This window comes from Lagopus muta, chromosome 18 (assembly GCF_023343835.1).
Source record: "Lagopus muta isolate bLagMut1 chromosome 18, bLagMut1 primary, whole genome shotgun sequence".
Classification (NCBI taxonomy): Eukaryota; Metazoa; Chordata; class Aves; order Galliformes; family Phasianidae; genus Lagopus; species Lagopus muta.
Genome location: NC_064450.1, coordinates 8,162,268 through 8,190,069, shown reverse-complemented (window position 1 = coordinate 8,190,069; position 27,802 = coordinate 8,162,268). Strand labels below are relative to the sequence as shown.

The window sequence follows — 27,802 nt, the reverse complement described above, 5'->3', positions numbered from 1 at the left end:
TCTTTCTCATCTCACAGAGGCAGCCTCCAGTTACCACCAACACAAATGACACCCGTGGGCCCTGTTCTGCAAGGTTCTTTTTCTTGCAGTCTCACATGAATCACCACTGTGCATACAGATTGGTTCCTGCAGGTGCAACACAGCATGAATGCTACCACACAAACACAGCCTCCATCTAAGTGGGGTGGACACAAGGTTGCGCATCGTTGTGTGCACCCAGGAAAAACAAGAGAACCATCTGGTGCTCACAGCAGAGCAAACAGCTGCCACCTCCAGTCACCACACCTCTACTCTCCCTTGTAAACCCATGCCTGTTCCTGCCTCAAACTGATGCAAATATTTAGCAACACACCTCATTGTATATTTGTTAAGCTCAACTTGATTATAAGGTAGAAATGTGGAGGGTTTTTTTGGTTGCTTTTCAATAACGTAGTGTTTGAACTCTAATCTGGGCTTTAATCTGTTTCAGTAGCAGATTCAAGACTTTATTTCCCAGATGTTTCTAATGAGACAATAAGGCTCATCTGGCATCCAGAAGACATGCTCACAACAGGACATTTGGATGCCTTGTGTGGTCATTTACCTCATGGGCTGACTGACCTTGTCTTCACTGGAGATGTCTGCTGATCTAATGTCCCACACTTTAAACTATTTTGGTATATCTGTAAGACAAAACAAAAGTGCTCAAAGCAGTGCACAGCACTCTGAGAAGTTGATACAACAGCTATGTTTCAGGAGAGCTAATAAAGAACTTTTGTTACAGGCTAAATCCAAAATAGTTTAGGGTTAAGTTAGGATTAGCCAGGGGACAATCTGAAAACATTAAATTGTCCCACTGCTACTCCACCATGCACAGGTGGCGTTCTGAAACTTCCTCAAAAACAGTGCTTTTCTGTGCCAGGGACTTTTTTACCCTTATAATTTAACACGACTTACACAAATGTGAACATTCCCATGCTCATTCTTAACCCCATTTAAGGTATTTACCAGCTGCTAAACTAATTCAAGACAACAGATCTAAGTGCCTTAAATTGCTTATTGCAGAGATGACATCTTCTATGTGTAAATTTGTGAAGTTTATGAGATTCATCACTAAGGAGAAGCTTTACAGATGCTCATTTGCAAGTGGTCAATAATATGAACATGCAAGATTCAGTGCAAAGTTCAATTCAGAATTTTATTTATTAAAATACCTTTTCACATTCCCTTTAGTAGCAGATTTGTATGGACACTTGCTAGAATGAACATTTGTCAACAGAAGAGTGCTATAAGGTCAGGTGATTGTGAAAGGTTTATGATACCAACAACATTTGCATAGGGAACAATAAATTAGAGATTTTAGCCAGTAGCTGGAGCTTGAAAATTTAAATTTGGAACGAGATTATGAAACTTTTTTTTTATTATTTCTTGTTGGTTTTGCACCTCAGGTGCAATGGTTAAAGCAGTAACTATATATGTATGTACAAATCCATGCCCTCACTTTCACTATTTTCTAAGTGAGAACTTTCTTACCTGTGGCCCAGATCTTACAGTAATTAAATCTTCACTAGGAAAAGGAGAGCAATTGCAGTGTCAGAGACCAGCTAGTTAAAGGGTGAGGGATTGTACTTTTTGTTTTGCTTTTAAACTAATGCAACTGAGATAAATAAAGACTTGAGAGATTAGATCCAGGTCCAGAACTGGACACATGACAGTGGCTTATCATACCATAGAAGGGATAGGTATGAAGCTCTATACTGCACAAACTGGGCACAAATATAGCTTCAGATCTCTCTTAAAATCAAAGGAATAAACATTATACATACAGAACTTCCAGGTACAAACTCACTGACCTGTGTATAGCATGTCCACTGACTCAAGATCTATATTTTGCATCTTCCAAAATAACCGTGATTGGCAATTATTCCTTGAAGAATCATCACAGTGAACTAAACAAGCATCAGAACTTTCAGAAGGAAAAAGCAGTTTAGCAAAGAATAAAGAATATTTGTGCCTCTTCTGGCAGAAGCACTTGGTAAAGTATTGAATCTCTTAACAGTTATTCAAGTTTTTAGAGAGCCCAGGTCTCATTGTAGTGTAGCATCCAAATGAGCCATAAATTAGCTGGCTCCAAGACTGGTAGCAGTCCAGCTGCTGCAGCACAGGGAGTTCAGCACAAGATGCAAGATCATTTCAAAGAACATGCACATCTGGCCTGGCTGTGCTGAGCTATGTTCTGCCGTTGTACAATGTTACTGATAACCAAGTCAGCTAGTTTAAAGCAAGCTTAGATATTTCTGTATCTTACTAGCATCACAGTAGTTACTGCACTGTAGAAATGTACTTCCTCAGATGTAGTTTTTCCCTTTATTTCCTCAGAGTATGGCAAATTAGGGACTAGAAAAGCAAAATTGCATTAGCAGAAGAAATTACAGATGGGAACCTAGGTCAGTGGTTTCCAGAGCCACTTTCCTATGAGAATTTTTATTTGCAATTTTTTCCATTATACATGTTAGGAACATCTCTATTGTTCCCTGAGGAAATAAACTTTGAAAAGAGCCTGGCAAACTGATAAGTGCTGCAGAGCTTTTGAAACAGTTGCAACATCTTCCATCTTGGCTTGTTTTCTTCTCCCAGCTGATTTTTTGAGATGGCTGTTCTAAGTAGCATCAGGATGCCCTTGTATTCTCTGTTGGCAACAAGACCAAAAGAAGAAAAAAAAGGGTATGAGTATAAGCAGCCCCCTGTCTTCTCCAGTTATTTTTTGATTAATACAAAAACATTAAATGTAACAGCATCTTCCTTAGAGCACGGTACAATGAAATAATAAATGCAGATCCCTGGGGAATTATTAGCATTATCTTCACCAGATAAAAAATGGAGATAAGACAGCAGGAGATTTTGGTTAACAATTACAGACTGGACTGCAATACTGTTGAGTAGCAATATCTGTAATGGTGCATTTACGAAGAAAACCTGGATTCTTATGGTCTGAAAGTCCTTTACAGCAGATGTCCATTTACCACAATTAGGCTCCCCTCCAGAGCCTCACAAGAAAAAAAGCTTTCCCAAAAAGTGCTTGACTATATCGACAGTGAGCAAGGCATTGGTAAGCTTTCTGACAGCATTCCTACTGCTTCAAGCTATTCAGAACACAGAAACCAGGACCACAAGAGGCAGGGTGCAGATGAGGAGTCCTAACCAAAGGGAAAGGTCAAGGAGATCCCAAATTTCATAGTTTTTACACTGCGTGACAGAAATAATTCTGTCCACTGAGGCTTCACAACCATCAGGTCTTTCCTGACATCTGTTGCCAAAGCAAGTCTTCCTCCTACAAATATCTGGTAAGAGAGTACGTGGTGGCCTCTAAGTTAATGATTTATTCTGTCAGCACTGAGGCGCCTAACTCCTTTTGTGGACTTACCCCCAGAGGATTTGCCCCATGAGTCAGAGGCAGGAATTCCTGGTTTATAATGCAGTGTTTATTTCAGAGTATCACCTTGTTTTTCATATCCTGACTGCCTGAAATGCCCCCCTAATTTTAAATGGACACATCCTTCATCCTCATTTCCCGTCTGGAGCTATTGTGCCATGTTACCATGCACACTTAAACATATGCCGGGTCCCCCTTCAGAGCTGCCTATCTTGTACTGGCACTGTGAAGCAGTTTCTTTACAAAATGCATTGGGAATAGCTTGAGCGAGACAAGAAAGTAGCCGAAAACAATTTACTGCAAATAGATTCAAATTGTACAGGTTTCTATCTCAGAGGGTACGTTCTCAGTCTGTACAAATAGGTGGTTAAAAGTACGTTATGTTCTGACTGGGGCTGCCAGTCCTCATACACTCCTAGGACAGAATCAAACAAACAAACAAACACACAAACATCTAAGACACAATAGGGGAGGAGGAGATATGAAGTCAGAATGTACCAGTGAGGTAAATCTGACACAATACCAATTAGTATTTGGCGAAGTGGCTATCTCATTGTTAAGATATTTCCTTCAATATGTTTTCAGAAACTGGGACCGTTAAATAACTCAGAAAGATTGCCAGCTCTGATTTCAGGAAGGAAACCTCCTCCCAGTTCCTCTTTAAGTAATTCATTTCTTTTGCAAATACTTCCTATGGATGGCATTTAAGATACAAATTCTTGAAACAGAGGAGAAAGAGGGAAGTAACCCCCACCCCAAAAACTTTGGTCTCATTTCTAAATGTCCTAGAAGTCCAAGACATTCAGGTTCAAGTTACCCCGAGCTTCAAAACCGGTGAGAACCTGTACTGCAATTCAGCCTTCACACAGCTCAAATAAAGCAGACTGAACTGATTGCTTCTACCCTGTATCACCTTTCTTGACATAATACAGGCACTTGCAATGACTCTGTAACACAACACATAGTAAGCAGTGCTAACTGCAACGTGAGCTCAAAGCAAAGTTGATGAAGTTCTATGCTATGTTATATTTATTTTGACAGAAACTACATAGGGACAAAGGGATGGGGGCAAGACCAGCACTTATTAAAATGATTTTCTTCATCCTCTTTCTTCCACAGCATTGTCTGTGACGACCGGAAGACCAGTGCAGAACTGAGTAAGCTAAGAGAGTTTATCAGACGAGTGGAAGCCACACTGTTGACTTTAGAGTGAGAAGGACAGCAGGATCTGATGTTGAGTCTGCTCCGTAATTACTGAAGAAAAACACTGCATGTCCTCCTGTCTCTGAAAGCACAGCTCTTAGCAAAACACTGCTGCCTGTTGTGCCTTTTGTGACCCTTCTGGAATACTATTACTGCTTAGAGAGAGTCAAATTCCGCAAGTTTTTTGACATGTCACTGTAATTAAGCAATTCATCTGACATTTCAGAAGCGATTAAGATGCCAGCTGACCAGGCTAGTGCCTGAAGGCCTCCCTTCTCTCACAAATGAGAGCAAAGCAAAAGCAACTTCACCTCATCCAAATACTTCATTTGGCTGTGAAGAGGTAGAACAGCTGGGGAGGAAGTTTAAGCCACTTGATCTCTTTATGAGGAGCATTTTCCTTTTCATGAGTAGGACCAACGATTCCTCATTTGGACCAAACCTCAGAATTATGTATTAAGTTAAAATGAGCTACAAAGGAGAGCACTCGCAACAAAATAATGCTATAAAGGCCCTTAGTAGCTTCCTGCCTCTTTTCTACTCATCTGTGCTGCCTGGAAACTACACAGAGAAATACGTCTATCCAATCCTACTGCAGGTGATTCAGCTGGAGAATTAAAAGGCTGGTGGGATCTGTTTTTTGCCATGTCTTCTAAAGCATTATTATATCAAAAAAGGAGTTACACATTAAGTATAGAGCAGTATCTAAAAAAGGGACATTTTCAAGTCTTGAATTGAGGAAGGCTGTTTCTGGGAAAACTTGCATAAGACATAGAAGCATTCTAAGCTGAATTTTCTCAGGGGTGTTTCTGAAAAGGAGATTGATTTTACAGAGAATTTGAGTTTATTGCTCTCCTGCTGTTAAAAGGAGTTTGTGCAGACAACACAGAGAAAGCACTGCCCTCAGCTGACACTTTTTTCCCTTGAATCGAATGTTACTTCACACATTGCCCAGTTTAGCAAGTTTTAATAGCCCAATTAAAATTGAAGTGATATAAGTGGGTAGTCAGCATATTTTCCCTGAAGCAGACTCATACTTTTGTGGAGGGATTTTTTTTTCACTCAGATTTGGCCACAGGAACAGAAACCACAAAATATTCATAAAACTTTAGCCTTTTCTCCAACATTCTTTACAAATGCTCCTCCCTGAGCTGACACCAGATATCTGTCACGGCCACTTGACTATTTTTCCTGCTGTGTAGGACTGGAACAAACTTTCTTCTGTGTAATTCCCCGAGGAATGTGTGGTATAACCCAGAGGAGTGCTCAGCCTGATCTATTATTAGAAAATTGAGAGCAAAGAATAAAAACAAACCTTTAAACTAAGAGAGACAATGATACTATAAACCCAACTGACCTGTTAACATACGTCTGTTTACTGTAACACAGCCTGTAACCTCCAGCACTCTGCCAGCGTCTGTAAATAATACAATGGGTTGCTCTTATATCCCACGGGGAGGTGAGCACTGATGGAGCCTTTCAAAACTCAAATGGATGCCGTAAGCTGACGTAGACTGTGCTATTGTGATTCTTATTTATGAGTTTCTCTCTTTCTTTTTTTTTCTTTTTAAATTCCAAAGCCACAAAGTGGATGGCAGAATAAAAACACGCCTGCCTGGTTGGAGGTTGGATTAGACAGCTTACCTAACATTCAAGAAAGTTCTCCTGAAATGTATGTCTCTGCATCAGGTTTCTTGAACGCTGAGGAACAACTCATACAAGGCATTTATCCTCTTTTTTTTTTAATATATATTGTTTTTCACTGGTTTCCACATACAGCCTGACCAGTATGAGTATTTCTGAAGGGAATGCTATCCTGTAGAGGTCCTGACCAACAAATAAACAATTAAAACATATGCTTGAACACTATCTCTCTAGATACACAATAATTTCATTCCAACTTTCCCTATCTGTAATGTCTTACATAAAAATGCATACTTACGGAATGCCTGTTTTCCACAGAATCTACAAAATAAAACACAGTGTATAAATTACAAAGTGGTACATTGTGGAGTGATCAGTTCTATGTTTCAGCAGATAGGCTGCTCTGTTTAACAGCTTCTTTTGTTGGCCTTGCAATGATGCAGAACTGTTACCTTCAACTAAGGTTCAAACTCTGGCTCTAGAAAATATTTGAGCTCTAGCTCATTCAAGTACATGGTTAGGACCAGACATCTCAAAACCATGTCCATCAGTATGTCTGACAGCTTTCTTGACAGTGGCTTAGAGCAGAAGTTTCTTCTGAGAGCACAAGCTGTTACTGGACAAAAAAGAGTTTTCCTTTCAGAGGCAAGTTCTCATGAGCACTGTATTTCCTCTTCCAGCTCCTTGCCAGGAAAATACTACATTGCAGAAACCTGATATAGGAAACAATTTTCAGAGCCAAATAAGATCACACAAAGATACCTGAAATTTGGTTAGTAAAAAGCTGCTTATTTCCAATGAAAACTTGGGAGCCAGTGGGCTCTTTACATCTAGGATAGTAAACTTTAAAATTAGATTTTACATTTACTTTTTAGAGCAGATTCAGCTATTCAGAAGTTTCAGACAATGCCTTCAAATACTAGAAGATAAACATTTTCCTGTCCTCTGGAAGTAAAACAATTGAGAGACATGAGGAAAATAAGTCCTTCTTCAGAGAAGGAATTTGAGTCTTATTGGAAGTGCTCTTTTGTATGGTTTGTTAAAATACTGCTCATCTTACAAAAGCAGATGCTCAGTCTTGAAGGTTGTTTTCTTGGAAAGTGTACAAAATTCAGCAGGGAGAAGTTGTGTTCAAAGTAAAGGGTTTGAGCTAGGACTCTGGGTTAATATTTTCAGTACTTTTTCTGTTGACATGGAATAGTCTCTTAATCTGTGCTTTTGAGTAAACATTTTTAAAACAGCAAATAATATAATCAATCCTCCTACAGGCAGAACACTTGTTTAAAGTTTGAGAATTGTTCTGAAATGATTAAACAAGGACTGCAAGTAGACCTTTCTAAAGGTCTTCTAGAAACTCCTTTGGCAGCCAGCACAAGGAATGAAGTAACTGAATAAAGGCAAATCTAACTTTGCAAATTAAAATACTCATTTCTCTTTCTGTCTGCTTTACGATTACATTCACATAAATTTGTGTGCAGTTAGGCTCATGCTGTTTCCACAATCAGCACTTTTATTTCATCAGGACTATAATTCGTCTTCACTGAAAACAGCCCTGTGAACACGGCGTGCAGTTAGGCTGCAAAAATGCAAAAATGCAGAGAAACAGATTATTGCTTTAACTGCACACTGTCAATTTTCTTCAAAACAATTCTATCCACAATGTTCAGACTAACAAAAGTCCTAGAAGCTCAGGTGTCTGCAGCACATGAATTTAATTTCAGTATAAAACCGATCCCTACATTTTCAGTTGGTTTAATCAGAAACAAAAACTTACGTGAGAAACACAAGTTTTTTTTTGTGCCCTGAAAGCAGCCAGAAGTGAACAAAAATGCTAATGATTTATGAAGCAAGGTATTAATGAGTTGCAGTTTAGGCCTCTGTGACAATGCATTGTGCCTGCAGGAAGGAGGAAATGAGGAATTTTGTGTAAATTCCAAACATCAAACAACGGGATGTTTGCTACTCCAAAGCTACCAGGTCACAATAACAGATATCTCGTCCTGTAACCTGTCACCTAAATTCAAAATAGTGTGGTTTTCTAGCTAAGGACCATATCTCTACCAGGAGAACATCACACGTCCTTTGGAAGTGCTGCTAGAGCGCCATGCGACTTCTACAAGGTGCTGATCAGGTATGTCAGTGCACATTCTCTAGAAGGGATATAATGTTCATGTTGATTCTTTTCTACACCAATCCTTTCACAACGTTATTTTTTCATTCCTGTTAAAAATACAAAGAGCATTTTACTTGAACCAATCTGATCTGGCTGTGATGAAAGAACAAAGTTCTTCCCCTACCCGTCTTCCCCTGCTGCCAAAAACAGGAAAATAGAGATCAGCTGCATCCCATGTGGACAAACTGGTCAATTTTCCATAGCAGGGCAAACAAGGAGTTGTATATTTGTTAACAGAACCAGAAATAAACAAGCTGAAGATCCAGTTCTGGTGACATCCAAAACATTCCCAAGTACAGGTGCTTTTATGGATTTCTGATGGATTTAAGTTCTTGCTACTTTTTGTTTATGGATTTTAAAATTCAAATAACACATTCTTAGAAGGGGCATTCTAATGGCAGAACTTTAAGACACTGTCATCCCCCATCTGCTCCCCTTTATTGCTAAATGCTAGGGAAAAGAGATGATAGCTCTAAGCAGTTGCAATTTACAGACTATCTCAAGCCCAAGTCCAACACTGTCAAGAGTTAAGATGCTACAGTATAAACAGAAGAAGCTGAATAGCAATCACATGCTACATTCTGCCAAGTCTTTCTCTGGAGCATTAACTTCTAACACAGAACCTTGGCAGGCAGTTTGGGAATAGATCTTACACAGAAGCATGTGCACAATTGTGCTTTGCTTTTTAGGTTCGAGTAAGGTCAGAAGCTCCCTGCAAATTTTTGTCTTACTGAAACCATCTGGCTTTGCCTAATGTTTGGCTGAAGGTGTAGTTAGCACTTGGCTCTGAAATCAATGTCTCAGATGGAGGCTTTGGTCTAGAACATGTCTTGAAACCTAAAGAAACACAGTTTTATTTTGGAGAAAGGAAACACTACTTGCACAATCTCAGACTGCATGCAACCAGCAGATGCTCATAACGTCTGACTTTTGAATAACCACCATGAATCCTCTCACCCATGGAATTTTCTCTATGCTGGAAAAGGCATTCAGTGGGAACTTCTAGCTGAACAGAGAGGTATTATGCTGGCGCCTCAGTAGCAGGAAAGAATTTTAGCAGATTTCCTGATTGCTGGAACTGATTTCTAATAGCTTGTTCCAAAGCACTCTGTGCAATGGAAATTTCTCATGTCTCTCCACTGGGATACAGTTATTTTTTCATTGTACTTTGTTAGTGGCAATAGGATTCTTAGAATTTCCTGTCTTGACACTGCAGTTGCATATAAGTGATCAATTCTTTCATCCAGATTTAGCAACATAAAGGTAGAGTCTGCATTTTGTTCACTAGGCTTCCACTTTCCTGATGAGAAGTTATGAACAGAGAGCAGTTATCTTGCAATAAGTTACTGAGAGTTCTGTGATCCACGTGCATGAAGATCAGTGCACAGACTATCAGTGGCTTTTGTGAGCTTTGGATCTGATGCAGAGCAAGGGCAGAGTTCACTGACAGAGCAAGAACATTATTAATTCAGAAGAGATCTGTGAAAAAGGGTGTGCCCATCTTCTCAGCAAGGTGCTGAGAACTGTGCTGCCCCAAGAACTGGGATCAATGCTAAGGGAAGGGAAAGCTGAGAGAAAGAACCAGCACAGAATGGCATGGACTTCCTGCCCCTACTGTCTCTTGGGAAGATGAAAGGTGTGATGAATGTAAATCATGCATCTAAAGAGCCTCCACCCTCCCAGCCGAGCTGAGTGTCTGACACATCCTGTCCCCTCCTTCAGGAACAGCATCAGCTGCCAGCCTGCTCCGCTGGGACTCAGCACAGGCAAAGCAGGCAGCAGGGCCACAGTCATTTTATCACTCTCGGCAGTCTGTTGACTTAGACAACTGTCTGTTTTGCTTAAGTCTCAGACAATCTCTGTTCTGAACAAAAGGCAACGGCTCCGGGACTGGGCTGGATATTCCCCAGACTCCCAATATGCTTTGACCTCCTCACAGGGCAACCAGAGAAAGCAGCATTTTAAGGAAATTGGCTTATCCTGATAGATGCAAAGGACTCTTAGGCCAAAGTGCTACTGACCTGACTAGAACTAATTGTGAGCATTCACCACATTGCCATTTGGATACAGGATTTGATTTAAAACTGAGGCTTGAAGCTTTTTGTATTTACTGTAAAATACTAAATTATGCAGTCTATCTCTCTAGAAAAAGTTCTACTTAAACCAGCCTTTCACCAACAGTTCCAAGACAACTTCATCTCTCTGAGTTGCTTCCAAAGACAAAACTACTACGAAAAGCATCCTCCCTACACCTCTCATTATTTCAAAGGAAATCCAAAAAGCATCCACTTAAGGAAACTGACATTCCTTTACCCCCAGCACAGCTCTTTGACTTTCAGTCAAAATACACCTGACTAGACTTCAATGTTACAAAAACTTGCATTTCTTACTGTTATTGGGTTTAAGTACAGTTAACCCTACACAGATCTTTGATTTTGAATGTGCATTTGATAGTTTGTTTCCAAGACTCATGTCCATTTTTCAAGTAGCATCACCTCATGTCTGGCACGCAGAATGAGGAAAGCAGAGCAGCAGATAGGATAGGAAGTATTACCACTGTATGATTCAGACACTGAAATGATAGTAACAGGAGATAACAGTCAATACTGGAAAAACAAAAAGAAAAAGAATAATGGCAAATGCTCAACACATCACAAAAGGCTTGGTGTTTGGGAAAGGTCAGATGGCGCACTATGGATTTAGGATAGGGACAAGCAATAGCTGTGGAACTCAAAATAAAAGAGAAGCTGGTTACTGACATGGCATCTGCCTTACAGGAGACAGCAGAGAGCACAGCCAGACAAATGAAGTGAAAAAACATTTTGGCTTAGTCACAGAAAATTGCATCAGACATAACAACTACTGATCCTTCTTCAGCTTCCTCTCTAGTGGACACGATATCTGAAAGGCACAGGCAACTCCTTGAAAAGACTGAATTGCTTTTAAACACTCCATTCTGTTTTAATGACCCAAAACTACAAAAGTAACCTACAAACTATAATAAAAATACATTTGTAGGTCTTAGATGTTATGCTGTCAAACAGCGTAGCTGACACCGACTCCCCAGTTCATGTCATTTCCCCAGAGGTCAAGTTTGTCTGAACCATTAACTTCCTGAAGCAGACTGCACTGCCAGGCATTTGCCCAGAAACCTCCAAGAATAACTGAGACTAGTGAAGATTGTAAAGGCAAGCCACCCTCTGCAACCATTAGTAATAGTTAGTATCTTTCAGAATTAGCCACTGATATACTTGTATTAACACATCAAAATACTTATGACAATTCATTTCCTCCACAGCATTTTTACTTTGCTACTTTGCAATCAAATTTGATCAAAAATTAAAATAAATGTTACCTTTCAGCAGACTGTAACAAAGCTACTGCACAGCCATGTGATGCACTGCTTATCTATTTCAAACACTTTTCCTGTGCATCAGTCAGGAAAAACAGACGTGATTAAAACAATAAACTGTTACTACGTTTCCAAGAATAACTGAAACTGTAGAACGTGGTGCATAAAAGAGCAGGTGGAGAGCAAAATTAAGGGGTGTTCGCTTGCTATTTGGCTAGTTTAGACCAGTCTTCCAATCAGATCTCATTTTACTGCAGTTCCCACCTTACAGCAGATACAGTTGTTATTAAGTGCTTTGAATTGCAGCTGTGCTGTACCATCTATTGAGTTAACACAGCAACTCATAAAACATCCTTTCAGTATAAAACATCTTGCTTTATCAAAAATAGGAATGGTGAAGACATGATACTCAGCTTCACACTTGAGCAGAAAGCAAGGGAGAGGTGATGCAGTCAGCTCCTGCAGCTCATTCCAAGTCCAACCTTCAACATTCAATGGAAAATTCTCCAGAGCATTAGTGAACCTGGGCCTGAAATCAGCTGTTTTCTCCTCATAATGCTGCCAGACAATCCTGCATTAAGTGTCCAAGCCTGTTCTTTGGTGCAAAGGATTATCTGCTTTCCACTGGAAAAAAATAAATTACTAGACCTTCGAGGCTCAGCACCAAGCCAGGAGTTTGGGATTCTGAAATCCAGTTCCCAGTGTTGTCACTATCTGAGTGCACTGCCTTAAACAAGTGAACTAATCTCACTGTTTATTCAGCTGTAAAATGAAGATAAAATTGACTTAAAAGGCATCACAAGGGAAAACCCAGTAATGTTTTGTAAACTACTTGGAGACCCTCAAGTGAAAAGTTCCCTAGAAACATAATACTGTGTTGGAGGAGGGTGGTAAATGCCTTATAAAATAGAGACACAGCAAACAAAACCAGAAAGATTGACATTTAAACGTGGCACACAACAAAACCAGTCAATAATATGGATGGGAAGAAAAAGAGAACAGTTCACAGCCCTAAAATATGTAAATCTTCACAAAGAGAAAAAAATCTTTTCTGACTTATTTTTGGACAAACTATTAAGAATTAGTTTTCACTAATTGCCTCTGAATTCATTGCTGCCAGAACATTTATAGATAATAATTGATAGGATGCTGCTAATGCCCAACTGTAATACAATGCCTGAAATCTTTGCCACAGTAAGAGATGGGCAGAGGGGCTAGCAGATACAACCTGAGACATTTTTTATCATGCTTAAAGCATTTGCTGTTGGAGAGGCATTTGAATCACAACACAAGATCCCAATTCCTTGGAGGTTAAGTTCAGCTCCACGCTCTGACATGAGCCAAATCACTCAGTTAACACAGTGTTAATGGGCTGATGAAGCAGATGTTACAAATATCAATCTTACTGCATTGAGTATCATTGGTTTATATGAAAACATAATGTGTCACACAGTTTATCAACACCTGCGATTCCTTAGTTGCTATTTGGGGTGTGCCAGTGTGATTTGGATCAGACTTTACAGCATTTCTCTCAAAACGACACAGTCACAAATTTAACCCTAATCTCTACACAAACACTTCCTTTATGTGTTTAATTTTTCACTAGCTTACTTACCATTATTAGCTTTTCTGATTTCACTATAAACTGTTTCAGTCCCCTTCTGTACAGGAGCTGGAAAATGTATTGGCACAGAATCAATTTCTTTTCTTTTTTATGTTTGCCTTATGAAAAGCTCCTTAAACAAACAGAACACACTGTTTTACCTTCAGAGGAAGTAGTTACATAAGCAGAAATTAACCTTGTGGATTCTGCACAAAATCCCCCTCCCCCAAAAGCCTATCAAGTTCTGAGAAGGAAATGTATTTCTCTCTATATATAAAATAATAAATATGACCTTACCTTTTAAATTTTAACACTCTAATAATCTTCTCAAATTAGAAATTATTTAAATTTTACAGAAACATCTAACATCAGAGAAGAGTTTCTCTAGATCATTTAGAAGGCTTCTTCTATTTGTTAGGATGTAGGGATCCTAGACCTGAAGAGGTCTCTAATTCGAAGACTAACTGCAGCCCCATTTGGTGACTTGATTACATCTTACAGTCACAATAACAATTTAAATTGCTGCTCTTTGTGAAAGATCTCAGAAGAATTTCACAATCAGAGAGATTTGTGAGAGAATTGAGATCAGCAGATTTCACAGTGCACAGCCTCTATTTGGGTCCTAACCAGAAAGCATCTCCTTTCAGTTCCTCAGTGAGACACAACTCTCCCATTACTGAACTGAGATCAGGAGGAGTGAAGGCTGAGAAAGCCTGGGAAATGACAGAATATAACAAATGCAGACAGAAGTTGAATGCCCCTAAGGACATCACTGGGATTTAAATGTAATGTTAGCCTTGGCCATCCATTTTTCAGGGTGCTGGGTTTACAAGAAGCTAAACTTCTACTTTTGTATAAGCTGGAAAGCAGAAAGCTCTTCCTTTTTCTCCTACTCAACAAATCAAATGTGATACCAAATAGCATAACTGTGGACAGTTACCCCAGTGAGGAAAGACCTTGGCCAAAGGCTTAAAAGCTGAAGAAGTCAGTTTCTCTACAGCCAGTATAAACACAGTTCTGGCAACTAGGAAATTAGAACAATTTCCTTGATTTCTTGCATGGTTCTAAAGTGAATAATGAAGCAAAATGCTCTTGAACGATGAATACAGAAAATGACTTTCATTAATTGATATCAAATCCCATGCAGGTAGGGCCTACGAGCTTGCTGTTTGAGGATCTCAAGGCACTTTAAGAACATTGATTAATTTGGGTTGAACTAAGTCTCTTGGTAAACCTCTGAATTTCACCAATATCACTTCCAATGTCTCTGCATCATCACTAAAACAAAAAGTTAGGTTTTCCTATTTGAAGTAAAATAAATAGATACAATGGCTGATCCTTGTTTTCAGGAAACTGGAAAGAGAAAGCAAATTTCTGGATACCAAATCACGTGCACTAGTTATAGAAACATTTAAAGAATTCAGACATATTGATCCGCAGACGGACTAAGAATCAGAACAGCCACTGTTCTGCATTGTTCTGAAGAACCTCAGTGTTTCTGGCACCACATTCTAATTTTCTGAAGCTAAACTAATTTTTGTTAATTCTATTAAGTGTCCTTTAAATGCTGGGACCTACTGCAACAGAATTGAGCTGGAAAATGACTATTAATTTCAACAATAGTAGGAGTAGGCACTTTACCAAGTGCAAAATCACAGCTTTCACACTTGCTGCTTTGGCATGAACTTCCTTTGCAAAATAGTCTGGAGATCGTGAAGTGCATATCAGATGCTTCTGGACAATTGTTAAATTATCAATACAATTTGCAATATAGCAAGAAGAAATCTTTTCAGAATTTTAATGCAAGTTAGCTCCTTTTGTTTGGAACGTACTTTTTTTCAGCAGACTACAATCCTAAACCTTATCCTGTTGTCTCTGTGGAAGACGTGGCAGCAGGTATTTCCTCAGCTTTCTTCTTTTTTTTTTAATCCATTTCATTAAATTTTTATATAATGCCACTGCCCATTTTGTTTTCTTTGCTAACCTTCCAGAAGTTGTCTCAACACTGAAATTATGTGTTGGGAGAAATGACTTGCATCATTTGACATTTTGTTCCCACCCTACAGATGACTAACCAACTACAAAAGAAAAAAAAAAGAAGGAACATGTTGTTACCCATGGTTAGTAGTTTCCCCCTTCTTACTTTATGGATATTTCCTGACCATGTTTTAGCACTGGCTTTGTGTTTGCTCATGTTAATAACAAAAGATCTGAATCATTTTGCCTATTTTTATATATATTTTTTTAAATACAACAATGCTTCAGTCCATCCCATAGTCTCCAAAAGCATTCATTTTCGATTTAATCATTCTTAAGAATGTCCACCTCTGTAAATATCAAATTAACAATCAGCTCCAACTGTCCCAAAGAACAGCTAGCCTGTGTAGCTCCAGCTACATGTTCCATATCTGAGGAAGCCATTCACCTCCCCTTTAGAAAGTAGGCATTAGGTTATTCCTACATGGAAATTTCAAAGCAAAGCAGTGAAACTGCATCTACCAAGTTTACCACCATCATTACCATTGTAATAAGCACTGCTTTTTTGTTCATGGCAGAACCACTGTCCACAGCAAGCTCTTGATTTGTTAGAAATTATTTCATAAATGATCAGCTACTACAGACAAGGCTGTAAAAAGAGGGTGAAGCCACTGCCTTAAAACACTGCATTCCTTTACTGTCAAAGACAAAACGTGCATCCTTCTACAATTCTGTAAACTTGTTCTGAGATGGTGTTCAGTTATCCAAGTGACCCAAAGGCTATGGCCATGGCCAACATACTGCTGTATTTACTGCAGTATTCTTCACAACGAACAAAATACGATTCTACTGCTCCTATGATTAGTATTGCTATTTGCAACAGGGGCAGAAAGAATAAATACATGGGAATTTTCACTTAAACTGTCATGTGGTAGCATATCTTTACCATTCTACACCACTGTGCTGTGCAATAAGCATTCAAACGTTTGGAGCAATGAAGTGTTTTAGCAGAAGTGGATTAACACTATACTCAGAATACAGGGAAAACTCTGTGATGAATGACACCAGCATGTCAGAAAATAGAAAATGAACAGGAAAATGGGCTGCTCCAGGAGAGACTTGCTGCCAAGCTCAAACAGTGAGCACTTTGCCCAAATGTCTGTATTCCTAATTAAACAAGTATGCTTTTGGTCTCTGAAATAAGAGATTGTTCCTTCCTACCAGGGAAAAGCAAATTTTCATTTCTTCCTCGGTCTGCTTCTCATCAAGTTAAAGCAAAGTGTAAATGCCTCTTTATTAACCTGTCCTGTGGCTAAGCTCAAACAGCCTTCAATAAATTTTGGACTCTTTAACGCAATGACTCACAGTAGGCTGCACTGTTCTCAGAGCCACAGCTCCAGCTGGGAGCCCAGTTCTGCACAAACCTCATGTGAATGGGATGGGCAACTAAATGACAGAAATCCTTGAGGGAGAAGGGTTGCAACAAACAAGAACATGGTTGTCACAGCATCATCTAGATTAAGGAACACTATTGGCACAAAGCTGTCATGCAGAACACAACCTGCTCTTACTTTTACAGATGTCAATGTCAGACCAGTGTCAGGGAGTAGCAACAAACACAGAGTTACTCCCAAAACATAACAGTAGAGGCCAGACAGCTTATTTACCTCTATGGGGATCAAGCGTTGACACTTCAACTTCAGTGTACTCCACCTCAGCACTCTCAAGGTCAGGTCCTGCCCCAAAAATACCAAGAAGATGTTTCTTTGTAGCACTGCATGCTTCACTTGAGCTGTGGGCCTGATCCTGCTGCCACTGAAATTAATGGACATATCCTCATGGACTTTGATAGGTGCAGGATCAGGCCCTACTTATGGCAGATGTGAGTGTAAAGAACTGCAAGCCTTACTCATCCCTAGGGCTAATTTCTATCTGAAAGGCAGTAGACCAAATCAAACCAGGTTTCTGAAACTGTGATGTCAGAACTGCACCTCACCTCTTACTTTCCACTTAACACCTTGAAAAGCATCACAACACAAATGGAGCAGGAAATTGAGATTTTCTCCTATTCCTGCTGCAGCTAGATGTCTTCTCTCTTCTCTTTCTCTCCCTGCCATTACAATTTCCTCCTTTTTCATGGCTGCCCAGAGTGACATTTCCTATTCTCCGTTTTCCTCATGTTTAACTGTTATTTAAGTCCTTCAAGGCCTTCCTCGTCACCACTCATACTCTCAATTTCTGCCTTGCCAATAAGCAATTTCAGCACTTTCCCCCGTGCTGCTGTTTAAGCTCTCCATCTACAATGGCCACACATCCACTGTCTCAAAATGTTCCTCTGCCACAATGCCCACAAAAGGTCTGACAGTGATTAGACAGTTGATTTGCTAAATCTACTGGCTGAGCAGTACTGGCTTGCTGGACACAAAAGAGACAAGAAATAACTGTTTTTTTCTGCTCTCTCTTCCTTGACATATAGAAGGATTTCTACTGGATTTCTGCAAAGGCTGGGAAGGCCCATTGCAGCAATCCAGACTGGAGTCGTGTGGAAATGAAAATTTTTTGGAACAGAAAAATGGCAAAATATCAGAGCCTTCCAGTAGTATGGTGATAGAAGAAGGAAAAAAAAAGCCAAACAAACAAACAAAAAGTGTTTAGGATGGAATGTTTGAATGACATGACAACAGCAATGGTTCTGGTGGATCAGTACAGCCCTAAGTTCCTACATTTCAACTGTTTGGGTTTTTTTTTGTTGTTTTTTGCTTGTGAGTCTCTAGCTCTAATTTAACTTACTCAAGCCACAATGGGCTAAGTTCCACACAATGACCACAAACTCCTTTCTCTCATTTGATGAAGAAAAGGCTATTGCCACACAAATACAGTAGAGACAGTGTTATTTTTAGAAGCATATGAATAAAAGGCTTCTACATCTGGTGGAGAGATCTGCAATAGCCTGGTTGGTCATTGTCACTTTATGCATAAGGAAAAACAATTATGTTTGGCAAAAAAAAGAGTCTTCTCCACTATCAGAGAAAAAGAGGAGAGACCAGATTTAACAAATGCCAATTGCTGCTGTAAGGAAACACTACAACTTTCAATTATAACATAATTTTAAAATCTATTCTTCAAGTATGAAATTACCTTTATTTTCATCTGTTGATTTCATGTGATTTTCACCATCTTCAATGTAACCTGATCCTAAAATATTCAAGCAAAATTTGAGCCAACAAATATTTGTTCTATCCAATCAAATGAATGAGTTACACAACTGCAATTCCTCTTGTCATTGCGTTCATTTACATGAGAAATTTCACTTTTAGATTCACATGTAAAAGACAGTCATGTAACACAGGTGGGAAAAGTACACCTTTTTAAATGATCAGCTGAAAAATCTCAAGGGCTAACTCTGCTCACAGCAGGTGCTCTCATTCACCCTGACTGAGACCCTGGAAAGTGACCAGTAATGACAAATTAACATTGCTGTATTGTGGTCAGACTATGGAACCACACTCCACAATTCAAATTTTCTCACTGAACTCATTTTCTTGCAGCTATGTAAAACTTATCAAAAAGAGAAAATAATTCTCTTTTTGCCATAGCTTTCCATCTGTAGTAGTTGCCTGGTAGATGTGCCTGAGCAGATTTGTAAACCAGTCCTTGTGTAAGATTTGCTCATAAAAAGCCATGCAAAGACAAAATGATAGCAGACACTTAGTAGAATATTATCTTCTGGAACCTCAAGAAACAGTGCTCTGTCCAAATCACAGCCATGCAAGTCCAAAACTTTAAATAAATATTTATTTAGGCCCACTCACTCACAGTCTTACAACAAAATATCCTACCAGAATAGTAGTCTCCATCATTATGCTGTCTTGACAGTTTCTCACTCGTTGAGTTTGTAGCCAAGGCAGATCTGAAAAGCAAATGAATAAAAGCTGATGTAATTATCCAAAGCAGTCAATAAAAACAACACGACGACATGCGAAGATCAGTAATTGTCTATGCTGACTACCACACTTTCCTAACTATGGAAACTAATGGAAAATTTGCTTCTGTCTTTAAGAAAAGCACAAGCAGACTTTAAGGTCAAAAGTGGACACCCTTGCATTACTCTTCTTTAAGACTTCAAAAATTTTAATTCCATATCTACACGCACTCAAATATATGTCTCCTCGCTGGCCTTTTTCTATTTCTAGACTATTTCCAGACTATTTCCTCATCCTGTTGTTGTGTTAGCAGGTGGTACACAAAGCACAACCATCCATTGTTTGCAGGTGTGTGCTGTAATAAGCCATAAATGTATGGTGGAAGGCCTCCAGCCTTTAAAAACAGAAATACTTCACCATGACCAAAAAGCAAGCTTTCTTACCGAGACATCTCCATGGATGGTCCTTTAGCTTGGCAAAAAGAAAGAATAAAAGCATCTATTAATACATAGCACAAGTAAAACAATTTAAAAATAAAAATAAAAACAAAAACATAGTTATTATCTGCCAAAGTCAGAGCAACTTCTCTCAGCAATCACAGAATGAATTACCTAGCGTCCTACATCCTGTTTATAATACAGCTCACTTAAATGTCTCTTCTGCAGAGAAGTTAAGCTCTCAAATCCAACATTTCAGCCTGGCCGATTTAAGCTGCCTGGGACATCCAGATACTCCATTTTTCCCTACAAATTTTGCAAAGTACTGCATATCGTAGGATGTTCACTTAAAACTACATTTCTTTACTTTATGAAAGAACAAGATCTGAAAGATTATCTTAACAATAAAAGACAAATGCCTAAGTGAAATTATATTCATGCATGGGGAAAAGAAATTGAATAATCTTAACTGGGCCTTATGAGGACAAGTATGAGGAGAAGTATGACAACTACCCCAGAGCTGGGAGCCCGGGTCAAATCATCATAGCCCCACAATGGAGCAAAAAAACGGAGCCCCTCAGTTTCCATTTGCCTTTGCACTGCAAGAGTCTCAATTCCAGGTCTGGAACTACATCAGAACTGTGTGATTCTGGTCAATCTCCACAAATATTTGCTCCACTAGTGTCTTTCCAGAATCTTAGTGAGATGTTCTCCCATTCTGCCTAAAATACCTGGAAAACTCAGCACACCTGCAGCTTAATTTGGGCCACCCACATTTTAAAGTGAATTTTTTAGTTTCTAAAATTGTATTTAGACATCTTCTGAAGCCTCATCCCTACAGATTCTTTGCTCCTGAAACAAAGGCAATGTTTTAGCTGCCATACAGTAATCAACAAAGAAATAGAAGGGAATAATTACCATTTTTCTTCTTACACCAAAACCACCACACGGCAAGAATCACCACCCCTGCGATAGGTATCAGGACAAATGCAGTAATTACTCCTTTCTGCCAAGATGCTAATATGACTGGAAATAAGAAAGGCATGTTTCAGAGAGTAGGTACAGTGACTGGTGATCATTACCAATTTCTGCAGTAAAGGGAGGTCTCATTTTACTATGAATTGGCCATCTTACATTCTAGTGAAGATCTTTAGGGATAATTGCATGCAAAGATCACAAGTGAGCCTTTCTCTTGTGGCAAACAAGTCTACAACAGCAGGTTGATTTTGCTTGCATATAACACCTTTGGCTTTTGTTAAGCTTTTGGATGTAGGTAAGACAATCTCTGTTTATAAATGGTCCTTCTGTTTAACTTCTATCAATGGTGGATCAAGACAGACAGAAACACTTGGTAACCTCCACATACCTAATAACTTTTCAGATAACACAAGCTTTGCCTGCCATGACGGCAGAATGCACAGCTTATCACAAAGTTTAACTTACCATTGATGGTTATTGGATGGCTTTTCGCACTCACATTAGCTCGATTAGAAGCAATGCAGTAATACGTCCCCGTGTCCTGCCTGCTCATCTCTTTCTTCTGCCATATGACTCTGTCTGCATGTTCACTTCTTTCAAATAAAAGAACGTCACGATCAGTTTTTCTAAAAATCCTGAAGAGGATTGGCCAAGATCCTTCTTTCACAGAGCAGAGAAAAGCAGTCTCACTGCCATCTTCCACTTCCCCATAAGGAACGCTGCCCAAGCTGATGTTCCTGATCGGTACTACGAAGGAAGGCACAGATGAACCAAATATCAGTGCTATTAGAAATGAAATATTGTGTTGTAGGTATTCTTTCTTTAATGTCATCTTACTTAGCTAAAACAGAGATTGAAAGCACAGTATTAATCTTTCTCTGCCAGAACACATCCTCTAGAAAATACTTGCATACAGCCAGAGAGGCCATCATAAAGAAATGAAGCAGGCACAGGAGGAAACTACATCCATTCCCACAGAAATCAATCAGCCTTTTTTCTTAAATTCCAGATTCCCATCGGGCCCCAAACTAGAAATGATTTAATTTGCAGAAATTACACAGCAGTTTGATGCTGTAAAAAATTATAGCTCCGTTTATGTAGCAGTGCTTTTATAGTTATGCCAAATTACACTGTTTTATACTAACAGTATGAGATATTTCTCGTAACTTTTAGTATACAATAGCGAACACTAGCAGATCAAGTTCTTCAAAAGCATCTTTAGAATTTAAACCTTACTGGACAAATACCTTCACCATTTTATATTGAATCTTCTCTCTAGTGTTAGCAAAGCATATCCTAGCAGACTTGATGAACGTGAGATGCATTCCCAGCTCTTTAGTCTAAGCAGACGTAAATACTGGAATTGGAGATTTTACTGGAGAACAGAGAGCATGCCCTTCAACTGTGCAGTGATCCAACTGACATGGAAGAGATGCAACAATGCAGGATGCATCTGTTCTACAGATCAACATCAAAAACCACATTTCTTCAGTAAACTCAGAGAGAAGCCACCTGTTAACCTCCAGTTTTTCCTCTTTAATACCAAAACATTACAGTTTGCATTACAGCTGTAACACAAAACTGAAAACTTATTTATAGCACCAGGATCTGAATCAGGAACTACCATGTGAAGTCTTACTACATCTGCTCTGACAGCACCAAAAAAATGCATAGAAAGAGTATAATGGTTAAAATTCTACTAAAACAAGACACTCTACCCTCTTAACGATTGGCAAAAACTCTCACTATCACACACACTTCAGATTTAAGAGTTATCATATCAGTCTCCTGTAGCCCACTGCAGAACTGTTTTCTGCATAAAGCTTTTTCACATTTATCTTTTTCTTTCCCATATTTCAAATATCCTAGCGCCCCATTCAGCAGTGCAGTTCTGCTCTCTCACTCTTAACTGCTGCAAGTCAGTGAAATCACTGTACAGTAAGTTGAGCACAAAGGTAACTCCCAGGTAGAGCAGTCTTTGCTCACACACTGTACCTCCTATTTGCAGATATGGCATAATTACAGGCTGGCTATCAGATCTATTAAGCAACTGCAGCTCCTGGTGCAAGATTAATAAATCATTTATGCTTTACCAATAAGACTAGTTGTATAATAAGATTTCAAGTCAGATTCATTCATTTATTTAAACTCAGCTGTAGTTAATTCAGAATATTACCAGGATTTTTATATTAGTGACGAGTAGCCTGTGATACAGATCTCCAACTAGTTTCAATTCAAATGATTTATAAACATTTTGCATCCATTTTGCTTGGTCTGTAATATGCTGCTTCAAAGAATCAAAAGATGGCATTAGGCAAGAAAAACTGACCAGACTTACCTATTACTGTGATGTTGAGAATCTTGCTAGTTTTCATACCACTGGAGTGATGATTTCTAGCACCACATTTGTATTGTCCTTTATCATTTTGTTTAATATCTTCGTCCAAGAAAAGAGCACATGTGTTATTAGTTACTATTTCTTTCTTAGCTTTATTTCCTTTGTAGAATGTGAATGTTATTGGTGGTGTTCCCATCATTAAACAACAGGTTAACTTCAGAGGTCTCCCCAGAACCACTTCTGGTAAACCACTGAAAACAGAAATACTTGGCATGGAAACTGGAGCTAAAATGGGAAAGAAAGAAAAAAAATATTGCCAATTACATTGATGCTGACAGAGTTTCCGATCAAACTCTTGAGTGAAATTGCAGAATATTTTAAGCTCCAGCAAATGGTAATGAATGAGATTTTGTTTGGCATCCAGCAGAATCAAGAGAACAGGATTAAAGGGAAGACATGTTAGCCCGAACTCCTAGGGCCCACCCTGTAGAAGTCTGACTTGGTCAGCACAGCTCAAACCCCTCTACAGCTAAAGAATGCAAGCATACCTCACAGAAACAAGCATTCAAAAACTGACAAATACCCTCTTAGTTCACGAATTAGAAACTGATTTGTAAACAGGTGAGCTTACAAATAAGTTTGAGTGATTTTCTTCCCCCAGCACTAGCTTCTAATGTTTGTATCAACTCACCATAAACTTGTATCATTACAGGCTTGCTCTCCTTGACTATTCTGTTCACTTCAGCTTTGCAGATATACGATCCAGTATCATTCACATTAGCTCTCGTTGTTAAGTTCCTAGAATTTCTCAACAGGATGTCTCCATTTGAATTCCTCCGTAAAATAGAGAAGCTAGCATTTTGAAAATCTTTAATGCTGCAACTCAAAGTTAATTCTTTATTTTCATCCAGCTTATTCATAGAAGCAGTCAATACTGGCTTGGGGAATAACTCTGAAAATTAAAAAGAGAATCAGTTTGTTCAAATATAACCTAAAAGAACATGACTGCGTATCCCAAAGTACACAGAAGGAGGGATAAAGTAGAAGTTTACTATCAGGGAAAAAACAAACAAAACAAAACATCATGCTTTTGTAATATAATAGTACTTTCAAGGAAAACAGAAATGTAGCAATTACCTGGAGCCCACATCTCCTATGTGTTATTTGAAATTATTAGTAGCAGACAAAAATCAGAAGCCCAAACATAAACAGCCTTTTAATTTGGAAAATTTACTTTTGAATCTGGACGCTACTTTTGCAAGCTACCAAACTTAAATATTGTTCCACTGAGTAAAATCTAAGATGAACAGAAGAGTTACCTGCCACAACAACATTCCGTGTGGCAATTTTAGATGCTTTCCCTTCCTCCACCTTACAGAGGTATTCACCGCTGTCCTCCAGAGTAGCTACTGTAGAATATTTCAGAGTTGTCTGATCTCGTACGCTGCTCAGTATTGTTTTATTCCTCAGAAGTATGATTTCAATGTCATGCATTTTGGCTACTACAGTCGAGCACTCAAATTGTATTTCTTTTCCTTCTGTAATGTTACTTGAAGGCTTGATGCGCAGAGTTGGCTTTATAAATGGTTCTGCAAGAGAGCACACATAAAATCACAATCCAACTATTTAATTATGGAAAGCAAAGATATTTTAAAAGAAAAACTCAGAAACTTACCCTTGACTGTTATAAGTGTTCTGTTGCTGGGTTCTGAGGTTTCAAATTCAAATTTTACACTTCTTTTACCCAAACAGTCAAATTGCAAAATATTATCCCCTTCTTCAATGGGAAATTCTATAACAGAAAAATTCCTCTGTAGTTCATATTTAAGTTTTTCTTTAGGTTTTGAATTCATCTTCATCTTCCGGAAAATGAAATGCAATGGAGGCACTTCTTCTGGCAGCTCACAGCGTAACTTCACAACTTCACCCTCAAATACTTCTTTTTTCTCAGCAATCAGAATTGGTTTGGTCATTCCTTAGAGAAGAAAACAAGGCAAGAAATAGATCAGTGCATAATCCTAAATCAAACTCTGTCTTTACTGACTGCAGCAGCAATTTATGTTAGCGGGCAAAAGGAAATGGTTTGAAAGAACTCTGCTGGGGAATTTTTTAAAGCTGCACACCTGTGAACATTGGTGGTCCCCGTTTGCATAAGAGATAAAGAAACAAGATGGATATAACATTGTCTACAAAATAGCCTCCATCTGACTCCAGATTTGGTGATGGTTACCACAAGGTGAAAATCTCTATTTCCAGCTTTTCCAGCAAGCTAGTCTCCCCTGTTATTGTATTTATGATCTGTAGGAACAAGCGTTCACAAATAACACTTTCTAGTCTAGGAGGTAGAGCATGGGATGGTGATTCTGAAGGCACAAATTCCACTCCTGACTAATGCTGATCTGCCAGGAAACCTTGGGATAGAGATTTCATTTCTGTGCCTTAACACGAGGACCAAGTATGAAACTCTTGTAAAGCCCCACGACGACTACAGCTTAAAAGTACTTTGCAAGATATCCTATTTAGCACTACTATTATTTACTCCCAGAGGCTGTTATCATTTTGTACCTTAGAAAACTGCCATGTTTGAAGGAATATTCACCTGTTACCCAAACATGTAGGGAATCACTGTATTTTATCTTTCCATCCGCTTCCACAGCACATTGGTAGTCTCCTGTATGTGAAGATCTAGCCATGGGTACTTCATATCGTGCGTCTCCTTTGCCTGATACATTCATGAATACAAGCTTGCCATCCTTAAAAATTGTAATATTATGCTGCAAGTTGAAATCGGTACTTTTGCTAATATCAGCACGGCATATAATTGACATAGGAGCTCCATTCTTCACTTTGACAGATGGCTGAACCTTGATATGAACTGCATTGAAGGTAAAAACTTGATGGAAAACAAAAAAAAGTTACAGTTATTTTCAAATCATCCAACGTAATACTGTCGTCTCAAGCTGCTACAATTCAATCAGTAAAATTAATTCAATGTATTCCAGCAGTATATGTTATAATTTTTGTAATCAGGTCTACAGATGTTAACAGTGGTAGCAGCATTACCTTCCACTGCACAGAGGTACATGAAGCCTCTGCTGACCATCACAGTTCACAATGTTCATTTCCTCAGTCTTTTCCTTGTGGGACATAATGAATTAATGATTTGGCCAGGCTAAACTCTTTAAAAGACACTGAGAATATTGGGATAGACTTGCAGCTATTTCTTGGCTTTCCTTATTTCTCATGGTTTGTTGTCTCCAACTGCAATTGCTAAGAGATCTGAACAAAATTTTGCATGTATCCTTGTTTGAGTAAATGAAATAATACAGTGTAAGCCAGCTTAGAGCTGTATGAAACCCCAAGACAACCCGTCCCTAAGCATATAACTGGAATCCTTGGATTTATTCCAGTATTTTTTAGTCTGAAAGTAAGGTCACATTATTCAACAAATTCCATTTAAACGCACTGCACAGTCTTGGGGTAATCTTAAACCTCTAGTTTAGATTAGTTTACTGGAATAGAGTAGAAGATATCTGGATTCAAGGTCTGCAAGCAAATATGTATGTGTCTGACTTGACACTATGGGCTGTCCTTAACATCACAGTCATTAAGTAATCTCAACAGAGAATCATAGGCAGAAGTACTGTCTCCATTTAATTTAGAATTTAAACTTGTCATCTTTGAAAAAAAATATACTGAATACAGCATATTTTGATTACAAACAAACATCAAAATAAAACAACAACCCCCCCAGCACACACACACAAAATCCACAATAGCTAATTCACTTAAGAAACTATAAATACATCACAACAAAATTTTATGACTATTAGAATCATAGTATAATTAATATTTTTATTCACACAGTTGGATTAGGAAATACAGAGAAAGAATTAAGAGTTACTTTATTTTCCCTTCCCTTAGAACTTACAGCTATGGATATACCTACTTTGTGCATGGTTTGCTTTAGAAATTAACTACTTCCTGCATCTGAAGAAGTCCCTACCATGCCCACTCACCAGGTACTCATGAGTGGACTGCATGACAACCAGGAGCAAACATTTCTCTACAGCAATGGGAAAAAGGAAGGATGCAGAGTGTACGTGCTGCATTTCTTTCAGGATGCATGCTCTGTACTCTGCTCAGATACGCTCATGGGATATTTTGCAAGAAAAAGAGCAAAAGAGAGTGACCATAATTCATATTCTATTTATTTTTTTTAATCCTACCTCCTTCCTTGTAGGAATGAAAGAGCTAAAAAAACCCAAACATGCTAGTAATTAATTCTATTCTACGCCTCGGTCAAACAAATTGCTCTAGGAATATTTCAACATATTTATTAAATACGATCAGTCTAAATGTCTTTTAAACACTTTGCTAGGAAGCACCACCAAGTGGTATCTTTTACATGGGCAAATTTTGTAGAGCTGTAGGACAGCAAACCACACAAACTCTCATGCGTGCACACTAATAATTGAGAATTAAATTAAATTAAAAATTAAAAAAAATAAATTACTTCATTTAAATATGTACATGAGAAAATATATTTACCTACCTCTTTCCTGAGTGCAAATTTCTGAACCTGGAAAAAAGTAAAAAAAATGGTCTTTTTAGTTTACGGATTGAGAAACAGCAACAGGAAACTATATCAAATCACACCAGCACACCAAAGCCACAGACAAGTCAGAAGAACAGGTACACATCCAGATACTCAGTTATCAAACTTACACTGCAAGAAAATCACCAGAAGAGCAAGATACAT

The 27,802-nt window shown here is 38.6% G+C and overlaps 1 protein-coding gene across 1 annotated transcript; it reads right to left on the bottom strand.

Annotated features, from left to right (window-relative positions):
* Positions 1 to 1,158: 1,158 nt before the first annotated feature.
* Positions 1,159 to 27,802, bottom strand: PECAM1 (platelet and endothelial cell adhesion molecule 1). The gene is made up of 16 exons (XM_048965541.1): positions 27,769 to 27,802; positions 27,596 to 27,622; positions 25,640 to 25,933; positions 24,716 to 25,015; positions 24,360 to 24,629; positions 23,732 to 23,992; positions 23,041 to 23,325; positions 21,168 to 21,449; positions 20,643 to 20,750; positions 19,731 to 19,758; positions 19,204 to 19,274; positions 18,503 to 18,559; positions 17,032 to 17,100; positions 13,400 to 13,456; positions 6,558 to 6,580; positions 1,159 to 2,668 (listed from the first exon to the last, which is right to left on the bottom strand). Exons 1-16 carry the CDS (start codon positions 27,800 to 27,802, stop codon positions 2,639 to 2,641), a joined length of 2,196 nt encoding a protein of 731 aa, XP_048821498.1. The 3' UTR covers positions 1,159 to 2,638.

Coding starts and splice junctions, on each gene's coding strand:
- PECAM1 (XM_048965541.1), bottom strand. CDS start 27,802: ATGTATCTTGCTCTTCTGGTGATTTTCTTGCAGT. Junction 25,934..27,595: donor AATTTGCACTCAGGAAAGAG/GTAGGTAAATAT, acceptor TTTTCCATCAAG/TTTTTACCTTCAATGCAGTT. Junction 19,275..19,730: donor CCATCCATGGAGATGTCTCG/GTAAGAAAGCTT, acceptor TTTGCTTTTCAG/ATCTGCCTTGGCTACAAACT.